We start from the raw sequence: 14,363 nt of genomic DNA, 5'->3' as shown, positions 1-14,363 counted from the left end.
CGCCAAAAGAAGTGACATGTCACTTCTTTCGGCGGATAGCGGAATGCGCCGGCCCATAGAATGGTATCTATGGAGCCGGCGGAAAGGCGTGCGGCCTTGCGCGCGGGCAGCCAACGGAATTCCGCAGATCTTATCCGCGAGATTTCCTCAGTATGAACCCACCCTTACTGCTTCTTGTGGCAGAACTCAATGTCTAATCAAACCACGCTTTTAATCATTTACATATCGGACATAACTGCATGGCGACATCAGGGTTTATTACTGTTTATAGGTCAGTGAGTGTATATCCGCTGTTATACTTTTCATTAAGAAAAGTTATATAATCAATATCCATACAGGAAAACCATTATCCTCTACCCCCATACCGGTGCTCTGAGGTTCTGGTTCGGCTGCACGGTTAGGCTGTGCCAAGCTGTTTTCTTGCACCCTGGAGGGACTGCTGGTTTTTGGTCTGCTGTCCATCATACTACAAGTATAAAACAAATAAAAATTTATGTCTATTTAACTGGATGCATTTTGTGTATATACATATCATTTACCATCATCCTTCCCTCTAAATGAATGGGCTTCAACCTGCGGCTCTGCAGCTCTTGCCAAATTACAATTTGGAGTTGAAGGCCGACACTGGATGAGCCAAACTCTGCAGCAGTTTATTACCTTATGCATTAATCATATAGTGCACACAGGGGAAGATCTACTAACACTGGTGAAGCAAGACACAGTAACTCAGGGAGAAGTGTTTACGTAGCATGCTTATGGTATACTGCAATAAGGTTGCATCCAGCATCAATTAATCCAATTTTCTGACCATAATAAAACCTTTAAAATCGCTTGCACTCGGATGAAACTTGAAGTTAACAATGTTTCCTTTTTCACACAAGAAAGAAATATTGAAGGTGCAGAAACATTGTTGAGGAGTGTCATAAATATAACGTTTATGGCGACATTTATACTACTGCATCAGGTATGGAAAAGTAGCGTTCTAATACTGTAACAACTGTCCTATTGTGTTTATAATGTCTGCTTTTACCCATTTTATAAGAGGTGCTGGAAACTGTAGAATACAAGAGTTGTAAAAATACAGGTAATCCTGTACGCGGACCGAGCAGGAGCAGTAAAATAATGGAATGAATAGGCAAATGTATTTAGCGACAAGCTTCCAAATAAATCTTTCCAGATCATTTATACATATAATGGTTGGATCTGTTTATTACACAATTAAAGGCCTTAGTAGTAAGGAACAGACACAGCCAGAAATATAGATTTTGTAACTGGATTTCTAAAGATTCAATAATCTTTCACATTCTCGGTAATGGCTAGTCTTAGGAGGATTCCAAATAAAAAATGAGCCACACAGTCCTATTTCTCTGTGACAAGTAATAATTGGCTCCATTGGGAACAAGGGAGTGACTTAGTGCTTGTTCAGCAATACTTGCACAATGTACGGCTCATCACTTCCCCCTCCCCAAGTTCATCTCATACGGTATAAAAATGTATACAGAACAATAATAAGACACCAAACCTACTTGCTCGGCAGAGCTCCATCTTCTGGGCAGATCTTCAGAGAAACCTTAGACAAATCATCCAAGGCGTTTCTATATTCTTTACAGCTTTAATACAAGCAGAATAAAGAAATACGTCATAAATTTATATCCTATTATGCTTACATCCTTCTCATTCTGTAATGTATTATTCACTCATTTCCTAAAGCACTTAACGTCACCCGCTTCCTTCTGGTTATAAAATGGAGATTATCATGAGAAATGGAGGGTGGTTTCATCTAGGCATCTTGGTATGAATAACTACAGGAAAATAATCTTTTATAGCAGAAACTAATTATTTCCTACATATTCTATGGATAAGAAGTGGAAGTGGTTGAAGTGCAGTTCTAACTTAGTACTGAAAACGTTCCAGCAGTTATTAGAGAAAGGTTTATATGGTAGTCCTATATTATCTGTTGCCTTATCAATCAGAACTGCTCAGCTCTACAGAAATGGCTGTTTCAGCAAATCTCTTAATCCCCAGTAAATAATAATTCACCTTTCCTTTGTACATAAAATTGTGCAGTTTCTCTTTCAAACCTTCGGGAAATGTTAGAATACATTGGCACCTGGTGTAGCCTCAACTTGTTAAAGAGGTTGGCCACCCATAACACTCATTTTGTAAAACTCTAGTAATGTTTATTAAGGTATTTACTCACAGAAAGTACCTTCACTGTGGGCACGTTCATTTTGACTGTGTTGCTCCGTACCTTGCTGATGCCCCATCCTTGTGTCATGGTTGACAGCACCTCTGTCCATACACAGGGGGAAGGGGGTGTAACAATATAGGTCAGAGTGACATGTACATCACACACTACTATATAGAACGCTATGTATGGATGGAGGAGCTGTCAGCCATGATGCCAGGATGGGGATCAGAGAGGGGCAGAGTGGCACAGTAAGAACAGGCCTGCAGTAAAGGCACTCTCTGTAGTAAGTGCATTACCATAAACTTTACTGGAATTGTACAAAATGTGTATAAAAAAGGTAGAAAACCCCTTCAATTGGGAGTATACTCAGAGCCTAAAGTCGGGTTCACACTGAGCAAAACTAGCGGAATTGTCCGCCGCGGAATGCAGTTAGCCTCCCTCTCATAATGTGAGTCTATGGGAGGCGCGCGCTGCTGTTCTCACATTGTCTCTCCGCGCCTCCCATAGACCATTATGAGAGGGAAGCTAACGGCATTCTGCTAGTTTTGCTCAGTGTGAACCCGGCCTTAGTGTGAAAGAGGTTTTGCTGAGATGTAGCGAATGTACCTTTTACCCCACCCCCACCCCCACCAATCCCTGTGCAGCCTGACTGATAAACAAGGAAGAACGTTCCACCTGATGTGCTTAAAACATTATGTACATTGTCAAAGCTATAGAGACAGGATCATCTCTGGGGGGAGCACACAGAGGTAAGCATCGCTTCTCTATTTTTACATATACTTGTAATGATATAGAAACCGTTTCCCCTAAACATGTCAAAAGTTTATATTGGTCAGGGTCCTCAGAGAGTCCCCAGATCTCAACTGACAGGAGAAGAGTAAGGAGAGACATGCTGCTGCTACACGCCTCTCTTCCCGCTCTGTGGCTGTGTAAGTGAGGTTGTCCAACAAAATTACATTATGCAGCCATCTCTGTCACATGACACAGAGCCAGGGACAAAAAAAATGTGCTAAGCGTGAACTTCCTCTGCCTCGTACTGCTGAACAGCCTTGTAAGCTCCCTCTACATACAAATATACCAAGACAAAGCTGATCTGCTGAACAAAAATGAGAATCTGTATAGGATCTGAAGGATTTGAAATCCTCTACATTGCCCATTTCTCTCTTCTAACAAATATCATATTTTATACTGAAACCATGAATTGAGCATACTAGAATAAAGCTTACGATACCTGAGAGCAAATGCAATGATGGAGCTGGGCTCCTTCTCACACACGGCTATAGGCACACGCTCGTGCTCGTACATAAGATAATGCTTATCTGGATCACTGCAGGGAAACAAGAATCACAAAATTCATTTTAATGGTTTGAAGTATCTGAATGTGTAAGTATGGCAAAAAGAAATCTACCATGCAAATCTGATGTGTCCTACAGTTACAGGAAACACATGGTGTCAGGTCTTTATCTGAATGCATCACCTTACATTTTGCACTTGGAAATATTCTCTCTCATTGTTCTCATTATATATTTCTTTTCCTGATGACTGCAGCAGCCGTCTCTGCCAATAGCAGATGTAAGGGTACTATTACACCAAGCAATTTTCCGACGACTAACGATAAACGATCTTAAACGACCGCTAAAGCAAACGACCCAAAATCGTTCGCCCAAGTACACGAAACGATGATCGTTATTTATGATCGTTCTTGCGGTCGTTTAGTCGTCGATATTGCGTACGTTTCAGCTGTGAATTCTTATTCCACCGAACGATGTGCAAACGATGTGCAAACGATGAGCGAACGATCAAATGATAAAAATAGGTCCGGATCCTATTAAACGATCAACGATTTCTTGTTGGTCGTTTAATCGTTGCTGCTATTACACGAAATGATTATCGTTCAAATCCGAACGATTTAACGATTTTTCAAACGATAATCGTTCCGTGTAATACCACCCTAAGTGTTCTAGAGATGCTCCATGACATGAGCACAGGCCAAAGAAGGTATAAAGATACTACAGATTTTTTTTTTTTTTTTACACAGCATTTGCAGTGTCTGCAGCCCACACATGCCAAACGTATCCATAGGGCCCATTCATAGGTCTCTGGTCAGGCAGTAATACACTGGCATACCTTGTTCCTTCTGTATGACATAGCATGAACAGTGGGACTTTAACTGTATGTTATCCCTCCTTACAACATAGTTGCCATCAATTGATACTTACAAAGGCAGTGGAATAGGGTTATAGTTGTTTCCAGGAAGCAGGTTTGCAAATATTGCTTTCATAGTGGATTTCTCCTTCACCTGACTGTCTGTGGACCCCAACAAATGCCCATCAAACACATCTACAAGAGAAACAGATGTACAGATGTAGCCAAATATAAAAGTCCCCCCAGTAAGTATCCTATAATACAAAGCTTCTATTAACAGCAATGATGATGACACAATATGAATACATAACCACATCACACAAACATACAGAGTACAGAGAATTTCCCTATCTAATCCTTAAGTACATCCATTTTTATTGTAAATTACAAATCCACCCAAAACTTAAATTAAGTCATGTGAACATGGGCCGCCGAAAGAAATCAGAGAGGAATCATTTCTCTGTTAGGCAAAACTATTGCAGTGCATTTGTGAGACAAGTAAGAGCTCTGTTTGTGTGGATAGGTCATGACAGGAGATATATATTCATCCATTATTTATGAGGCAAAGTTACCCCACAGCATACGTTATTTCAATGGCTAATAAAATAAGTGCTGCAAGGCTTCTTAAGGCACAGCACTCACTATTATAACTGTTCTCAGCCCTTCCTCAGGCACAAAAAACAAGCAGGAAAACAACAAAGCAACAACTTTTTTTCCACCTTATTTAGCATTCAGTATGCCTGTTTTCAGTAGCTCATGGGTTTAGAGTCTGCGGCATAAAGCACTATTGACAAGACTATTAAAAGGACTGTAAATTGGATGCCAAATAAAGACATATGGCACCATGAGGCTGACAATGCCTTTACTTATCATTATTATAGTATAAAAGAGCCAGCGATGAAGGTTTAGCATATAGGTTACTTGCTTCTTGAAGGCCACAGCCTCTACTATATGGTTCTGTTTCTATGTCGCTGAAAAGAAGGTTTTCTTAATAATGGTCTGATAAGGAAATTGCGATGTAGCTGAGGGACTATTAACAGTCTCTGCCAGGTGATGCCAAGTAACACCAGTCCTGTACGGCCACTGAGGGTAGTAAAGGAAGACAAATGACAACAGATATACCTTCACAACTGCTGGCAGTGTCCATCTCGGTGGTATTTGGAACAGCAGTGAAGAGCTGATCAGGAGCCAGCTCTGGGGGGCTTGGTATCTGCAGATGTGTAGAGCCTGTGGAGCTCTGAGACAAGGTGGTCATGAATCGATCCTCTGGAAGAAGAGATAAAAAAAGGTCTTAAGGCGAACTATACCATCACCTCAACAAATGTAAGGTTACTATTCTCATATGACTTGGCTTAGAAATATGATTATTGTTCATCCTCACATCTGCTTCAAAACGACACTAAAGCACTACTTTTTTTTAGGTATGTAATAGATATATTACATAAATAGATCCTTTTTTGGTTAGCTTTTTCCTGATGTGTAAATCTGTCTGGCAGGTGTACAGCCTAATATTCACAGAACGTGTCACAGACTCAGAAGAACATTCTATGGCTTCTCTCTGAACAAATCCTGCTGACTCAGACACGGATCTGAACAATGAGAACTATGTCCTGACAAGTTAAGCATCATTACAGTCCTTTATCAGCACACCTTCGGATATTATTCTGACTTAAGATTTTATTCCCCTACCTAGCAATGTCAGGATTATACTGCCAGAGAGATCAATGCTGGCTCCAAACACTAAATAATTGACAAGTGTGGCCATTAATGGCTTCCCTGTCAGGGTATGTGACATGCAACATTAACTCTGCGCCTGGAAGTTTAGAATATGACTGTATTCGGATTCTAAGAATTAAAGGTACAAACCATGCTTCAGCTGATACATATATATGTAGCCCATAAAACAACTACAGTAAAACTGTCCTGTCCTTATATTTAGCAGTTGTTTTATTTCAGTTGTTCATGGACAAGGATTGTTGATAACTAGAATTGAGCGAACTTGGAGCACGCTTGGGTTTGTCCGAACCAGAGCATGCAACATCTGATTAGGGTTGGCTCCTGAAGTTGGATGCAGCCCTAGGGAGTTCAACTCTATTGATCACTATATATTTACATTGGTTGTCAGTAAACTTTCCTATATTCCTCCATAGGGGATGACTCTAGGTAACCTGGCACCATGTTGTACAGTAATGGCTTCAAGAAGGACCTGTCATTGTAGGTTAACACATTGTAACCCACCCATACATACATTGTAATCTACACATACACTTGGTGCACAATAGCAGTTGAATGAACAGCCCAAATAATAGTCTCTGCCTTGTTTGCTCAGTACCCAGTGCTCAGTGAGTTGTTTGGCCCAAATGACAAGAACCTATAGAGGTCCTCTTTGTTTTTGCTTTTTACGGTAGCTTCACACGTACTGTATGGCAGCGGATTTGATGGTGCGGATCCGCAGCAGATTTAATCGAAATAACTGAACACAGCATTAACTCTGCACCATCAAATCTGCTGCAGATCTTATGCGTGTAAATTCACCCGAAGGGTAGCTTCACACACACCGTACCGCAGCGGATTTGCAGCTGATGTGATCTAGATAACTAAACACAGCATCAAAATCTGCACCATCAAATCTGCTGCAGATCCGGTGTGTGTGAAGGCACCCTTAGGGTATTATTACACCAAGCAATTTTCCGACGACTAACGATTAACGATAAACGATCTTAAACGACCACAAAGGCAAACGACCCGAAACAGTTTGCCCAAGTACACGAAACGATGATCGTTATTTATGATCGTTCTTGCGGTCGTTTAGTTGTCGCTATTGTGTACGTTTCAGCAGTGAATTCTTATTCCACCGAACGATATGCGAACGATGTGCGAACGATGAGCGAACGATCAAATGATAAAAATAGGTCCGGATCCTATTAAACGATCAACGATTTCTCGTTGGTCGTTTAATTGTTGCCTGCTATTACACAAAATGATTATCGTTCAAATCTGAACGATTTAACGATTTTTCGAACGATAATCGTTCCGTGTAATACCACCCTTAGTCTCAGCGGGACTGCAGTCTTTGTGCAAATGTGAGGATATCCTCCAGTAACCAAGCAGTGAGACTTCTCTACGTTATAGCAAATTCTTCAAACAGATAAGACAAACCTCTGTCCCCATTCTGTGCAGGAGAGGAGTTACGTGGAGAAGCATCCATACCACTTCCCTAGACATAAAAAAGAGAGACGTGTTAGCTGCCGGCTTCTAGCATTTAGTAAGATATTGGCGTATCTGGCAGAAGGCAGATCACTGACTTGTACAAGCTAGAGAACACTTTCCATTCTTCACACTGATTCCAGTTTTTAGAAAGCAGAGAAAGAATAATTGGATTCTCCCAGTATGTGACTCACTGCTTCAATGCCCCCTATTCCAAGCCACTAAAGTGTGAATACAAACCATACAAGACATAGGCTGATGGCAGGAAAAGGCCACATGTCCATCTACTCTGCCTTTATAGTACAATAGCACAATCTTCCCGTTGGCAGAGCTGGTCAGTAGATTATCACTAAATGGCTCAATTTCCCAGCATTGTACTACTCTATGTAAGATGCTGGGTGCCTGTATCATAATGATCTATCATTTCTACACAACCATCTCTGCAAAAGAAAGATGAAAATATTATTTAATTTGAAAATTTCTCAATTTCATTCTGAAAGGGGTATACCAATTTAAGGCTAACTTGTCCCTTATCCTTTTTTTAATAATCTTTTTATTGATTTTATATTTTTAAGCAAAACAGGGGGTAGTACAACGGATATATTATAAAAAGTGTAAAATGACAACAAGGATTAGGAGGCGGTAGCAAAAGCATAAAATGGTACAATGCATAAAGTTAGTCTCCAAACTATGGGGGAGATTTATCAAACATGGTGTGAAGTGAAACTGGCTCAGTTGCCCCTAGCAACCAACCAATCAGATCCCACTTTTCATTCCTCACAGACTCTTTGGAAAATGAAAGGTGGAATCTGATTGGTTGCTAGGGGCAACTGAGCCAGTTTCACTTTACACCATGTTTGATAAATCTCCCCCTATATGTCCCATAAACCATAACAGTTTTGTAAATGAACCATTGAAAGGCTCGATGGAGATGGGGGAAAAAAGAAGGAAAGAGAGAATAGAGGGGAGGGGGTTCGGTCATACGGATACTAGAATAAGGGAGGGGGGGGGAGGGAGAAAATGCCTCTGAGCTTTTAATACACTCACTTACTAAAACCTCCTGTATGATTTAAAAATTTTTAAAAATCTGACCGTATACCTATGGTCTCTTAGCTTATTCAGAAGAATGCAGAAGTGAGGATTATTAAAGTGTCCTCTCAGCTGAGATGGTACTGGCTCTACCTGTGATGCATCATGAGACTGACAGCAAAACAGAAGTGCAGAATGTGGATCACGGGGGTGGTGCAGTAATGGATTACTCTGTAGTCTTCGGAGCTCCATGATACCAGTGACAGCAGAGCAAGGAAGGGAAGCATAGGTTTTTTTAAAGTATTTTTTTAAACACCCCAAGAACACCAATAGCCCCTCCCCTGGGTGACGTAGCCAGACATTATTCTTAAGGCACGTCACTGAGAAACCGGTGAGAAACTGGCTCAGATGGCGGAAAACGGTGGCGATTTGAAAAATGGCACATGCAAATAATAATGATTAGTGCTGTAATTTATTTAATGGAGCATAGAGGCAGCTGGATGTTTTTCTATACATTTTATTGCCTAAATAGTAACAGAAGCGTGCACAAGGAAAAAGAGAAAGAAAACACTTCTGTTAAAATGATTATTAACAGTTATTAAGCTACAAACATTATGGATCATATCATTTCAGAGTGTGGGAAGCTACAATAACATTTATGAAAGTTACAAGATTTGCTTAGCTAGCTGAAGATTGGTAATTATAATCGGGACAATATCTAAGCGTTCCCATTATCTTACCTTACTGCACCACTGGCTCAGTGACGCTCAATGTTTCCGCACAATACTGTGTTATTTATGTTTGTAAGCGGTAGTCAGCAAGGAAACATGACAGTTTCAGTACTGCCAAGAAGCATCCGCACAGTATAATGGGAAAAGAATCACTATACAGGTTTTAACGGTTGAAGATGGAATTCATAATAAGCACCCGCTAATGCATAGTATATTAAGTAAAAGATAATGATTACATGGGAGAAAACATTTCTACTGCCATGTGCCTGGGTTACGCAATGCCTATGTGGTACAGCAGTCTGGCAGCTTCAACCATCCATCAGGCAGAAAATACAACTGTCAAAAGATTCTGCAAAGCCAGACTAAAGGAAACCATGGAGAGTGCAGCAGCAGTAGCTTAAACCCTTCAAGTAAATGCACCAATAAAGCTATTTTTAAAGGAGAAGTCGCGCTGCGGGGACACGGGGACAGGTAAGTATGTGTTCTTTATTTTGTTCCCCCATCCCCTGCCTGCACAGGAGTTCTCCTTTAATGGTTAAAGTCAGACACACTTAAATATGTTTTTTTTCTAAGCAGTTTACATTTTCTAATTGTCTGGGACAGCTATCTTGCCCTAGTTTAACAGCATTTACTATTTATTTATTGAAAATGTATGGCCATCTTTAGATCAGGGCTTGATTCACAGCTTACACTCCTTAGTACTGCTAGTATATGGGAGACATTAGGCTAGAGTCCACCAACTAACTCGGGGCAATCCAAAGGGTCACTGCCATAATGCCATGCCACATGCTCTGCACAGCTTAGCTTAAAGAAACACGGCAGAGGATCGAGCTGTCCCACACCTGTTGAGTTCCATGCACAAGTCCTATTAACTAGGGTTACTAATGCCTTGACCACCTGATTCCAGCATTAGCTGTGTCTATCCTCACTGACCTGTTGAGCACATTGTACAGAATCATGTCAGTGACCCCATAAAATTGGAGATTAAAGGGGTATTCCAGGAATATCCACAGGATAGGGGAAAAGTAGGAGATCGCAGGGCGTCCAACCTCTGTCATCCCCCCCCCCCCCAGTCTCCGTATCGGGCCCCCGGCACCTGCTTTATGAATAGAGCCGAGGGTATGGCACGTGACAGGTGGCTCTATTCATTCCTATAGTGCGATGGAAAGAGCCATATGTGCCGGAAGAACGCTGTGCTCTGCGGCTCTATTCACTATTCACAATGCAGAAGCCGGGGGATAGCAAAATGTGAGAAAGCTGTGGGAGACATGTTACCTTAGCCTCTTCTCCTTGCCTCATTCTCCCAGGACTCGCAGGCACAGATGGACGTTTACGGCCCTTTTCTTGCTGGAACAGATCTTGCAACCTTTCAATGAAGAACAAGACATGCATTAGGATATACACTGTCTGTCCGACAGTGAGAAGTATGAATACTCTGTACTTCCTACTTATATTGTAAAGGGTAAACCATCCTATGGTGGTGAATCATCAATTCAAACATGGGGTTGAGTGTCTGAAGTTAGGTTGAAAGAAAATTTTGGTTCCAGCGACCACAAATGTAATGCAAACGCTTTGCAACTACCTCTGCATTGTCCCTCCCAACACATCGCTGGGTCTCTGACTATGCTCCACTCTCTGCTCCCTGGCTGCCCCCATACTGCTTCCTCCTCCAAAGCTGTTCCTACTGTGATCTATAGAGAGCCTGCTCATTCTGTTTCCTGTACTGGATATGTGTGTCTGCTTTTATGGACTCTGTTTCTGTTCAGCGAGCGGGTAGGGCAGGGGGGCCACAGGGAGGCTGCCTGGGTGATTGCTAGATTGTCCGGCAGCCCATGGAAGATAACCGCGGTCTCCTGCTGCCGTACCGATTACACAGAGCGACAGCAGCATATCGCTGCTTTCCTGATTATTGACGTTTCAACATGTTGAAATACAATGATCAGCCGACATTGTGCGTGTCGGCTGATCATTGTCGTCTATTACACTAAGCCATTATCGCCTGTAACAGCCGATAATCACCGAATACGGCCAATAATCGCTTTGAGTAATGGGGCCTTAACTAATCCCTCCTAATAGGAGGTGCTCCTGATGATTGGAAAATGGCCAATGTTGTACCCATCCACAACATGGGTAGTAGAGAGGTAACTGGCCAGTGACTACAGCCCAGTTAGCGTGTATTAGTAAAAATTACCACTAGTATAAACTCTTCTATAAAAATAAAAGATAATTTACCACCTATAATCCAACAGTTAGCAAAACATAATGGTTTTACTAACAGCAGATGACTAATCTCACTGATTTAACTATGTCACAAAAGTGCTGGACAAACTGACTAAAACTAAACACAAGGGGGCACAATCTGAGAAATGTATGAAAATATGTACTGAAAGAGTAGTAGATGCTTGCAGAAACTTTCAGCAGATGTGGTAGGTAAATCCACAATAGGTGAATGCAAATATGCCTGGGATCTATCTTAAGACAAAAGTAGAAAGGTAATACTATAAGACTAGACAGAACAGATGGTCTTTTTCTGCTAACAATCTTCTTTGTTTCCAAGACTGATGATAAACTGTGGTTGCATATTTCTTATGCAGAAATGGTTGCCACAAGTAAAAAATAATGATACCAATACGTAAAAGGGATAAAGCAGATAACTACCGTGTAAAGCCCAATTTCATTAAATGTTTGAGACACTGGTAGAATGTGAACAAAGTTTTGTATTTCCCCCAGAGAACATAAACACAATCTGCCAGCTGGATATTCTATTAGGTTTACTCAAGCACATAACTGTAGAGAAAATGCACCATATCACTGCACCAAGATAAGAGGAGAAACAGCAGCCAGCAGGACATCTGTATAACTGTACCACAGTAGCCTGAATTATAGCTTTTATTGGATAGACATTAAGACGCAATGAGCAGAAATCATATCTTTCCCAAACACACAATTTGGTATCAGACAATCCGTATGGAAAATCAAATATGCACTAGCTGTGGCAGCAGTAGGGTATTAACAATTTGGTAACGTAACACAACAGACCACCATTCAGGTACAATCTGACCCAACTAGAATGGCCAAGATTACAACAACCAAAAACAACCCAAAGCAATTTCTCCCGAAAAAGACCAGTGGTCACAAGAAGATATATAACTTTCATTAAATCTCAGTAAAACGATTAGACACCTAATAACTAGTCACTCATCGTTCATATATTAGCACCACGCATCTTCCAATAATACATACACACAGAGAGAAGATGACAAAAAAAAACTATACGGAGGGGAGGAAAGGGATGGGGAAAGGGGAAGTGATCACTACTCTCCTCTACAAAGTACTCCCAACCCTTTTTGGGGGTGCCCACCTCCTCTATAGGGTGATCCCAACTTTGGTGTCAGTACTTTCCTTCAATACATGAGGGAGAAGACAATAAACGAAGTAGGAATATATATCTGGGTGCCAATGAGTGGAATAGTATTCACAAAGAAATAAATATATTTGGGGGTTCCAACATGTTTCCACTGTAAAAATGTATGCAGGTTGATCAGGGAACCAATTAAATATCGTATCAAAGTGACACTAAAGGTCACAAGGTAGTAAGACTACAATAGTGACAAAGCCTATGTGGAAAAAAAAAAATCACCAGATACAAGGGGCTTTAAAAATACGGTTGGCACCTTGTTAAGATGCTATAGTCGTTGTCACATGTGTGTATGGAGCTTAACTTTATTAGTTGCTGCCTTATGTCATGCATGTCTGACCTCCATTAGCAAGGGTCCTGTTTGTATTACATTATTGATTTATCCTTGTGTTATCTGCCACTGATGTTTTATCAATATCACTACCATTTTCGCCTTCACATATTGTAGGAAGGGACTAACATGGTTGGAGCCAAGGAGGTGGGCACCTATAAAGACAGGATGGAAGCATTTTATAGAGGAGAGTATGGATCCCCTCCCTTTCCTTTCCCTTCTCTGGTTTTTATATTCTTATTGTGGGGCAGAGTCCTGGAACACCAGGATAAAGAGAGAGATAAAAGGAGGATAGGAGGAAAGGGTGGTCAGAAGTTGGTGGGTGAAATCAAAAGCCAACAGTTAAGAGATCAGCTTGTAACTGGAGGGGCTGCCCAATTGAGCAAAAAAAGAGATCATTGTAGAAAGAGTTGCGTGTGTTTGTACACTGTTCACTTATTGCCAATGCTGCTAGGGGTATATTGTTGTGGTATAGGAGGAAATAATGAACAAAATGTTTTGTTAATGTAAAACTTTTCTTTTAGGGTGGGTTCACACTTAGGAATTCTCACGGATAAACTCCATGGCAGCGCGCCTTTCCGCCGGCTCCATAGACACCATTCTATGGGCCGGCTGATTCCGCATTCCACCGAAAAAAGTGACATGTCAGTTCTTTTGGCGGAATGCGGAATCAGCCGGTCCATAGAATGGTGTCTATGGAGCCAGCGGAAAGGCGTGCGGCCGTGAGTTTATCCGCGAGAATTCCGTAGTGTGAACCCACCCTTAAAGTGGAAAAATAAAAAGACTTTAAACTAAAAAAAAGTGGAGAAGATATGAGGGAGCCTTCTTTCCTCTGCATTGGCATGGACATAGGGCTAAGTTGTAAGCAAAGAAAATGTTTCCCTGCACCCCTTTGCCTATGACAACCACAAAGGAGTTTTTTGGTTTTTTTTTTAACCCCTTAGTGGCCGCCGATACGGCTTTCTACGGCGGTCACTAATGGTCCTTATTCTGCTGCCATCAGCTTTTTACGGCGATGGCAGAGAATAAGGCTGCGGGGCCGGGACGGCCCCCACCCCATCCCCCCGGCTAACGGAGGTAGCTGAGGGGTTGGGGCAGTGTGTGGGGTCCGTCCCGGCCCCCCCCCCCCCCTTACCTACGATCGCCGCTATTAACGTTATAGCGGCGACCGTCGGTAATGGGGATTACCGGTGCCGCCGCCGCCTTTCATCTCCCCCCGCCGTGAATTTACGGCGGGGGGAGATGAAATAAGTGTCCCCCAGACCTCAGATCAGCCCCCCCTAGTGCCCCAATAACTAACCCCCCTCCCCC

General features: G+C 41.8%; 1 protein-coding gene across 3 annotated transcripts in view; it reads right to left on the bottom strand.

The window, feature by feature from the left end:
- The window catches only part of PIKFYVE (phosphoinositide kinase, FYVE-type zinc finger containing), a 151,725-nt gene that overhangs the window by 60,466 nt on the left and 76,896 nt on the right, over positions 1-14,363 (bottom strand). For all 3 annotated transcript variants that reach the window (XM_069983502.1, XM_069983504.1, XM_069983503.1), the window contains 7 exons: positions 10,579-10,669; positions 7,496-7,553; positions 5,459-5,602; positions 4,411-4,531; positions 3,423-3,518; positions 1,527-1,610; positions 366-466 (listed from right to left, as the gene is read on the bottom strand). In XM_069983502.1, coding sequence (XP_069839603.1) covers positions 366-466; positions 1,527-1,610; positions 3,423-3,518; positions 4,411-4,531; positions 5,459-5,602; positions 7,496-7,553; positions 10,579-10,669 — 695 coding nt within the window. The remainder of the gene's footprint in view (positions 1-365; positions 467-1,526; positions 1,611-3,422; positions 3,519-4,410; positions 4,532-5,458; positions 5,603-7,495; positions 7,554-10,578; positions 10,670-14,363) is intronic.

This window comes from Dendropsophus ebraccatus, chromosome 9 (assembly GCF_027789765.1).
Source record: "Dendropsophus ebraccatus isolate aDenEbr1 chromosome 9, aDenEbr1.pat, whole genome shotgun sequence".
Taxonomy (NCBI): Eukaryota; Metazoa; Chordata; class Amphibia; order Anura; family Hylidae; genus Dendropsophus; species Dendropsophus ebraccatus.
The sequence above is the reverse complement of the archived record's forward strand: the minus strand, read 5'-3'. Positions and strand labels throughout refer to the sequence as shown.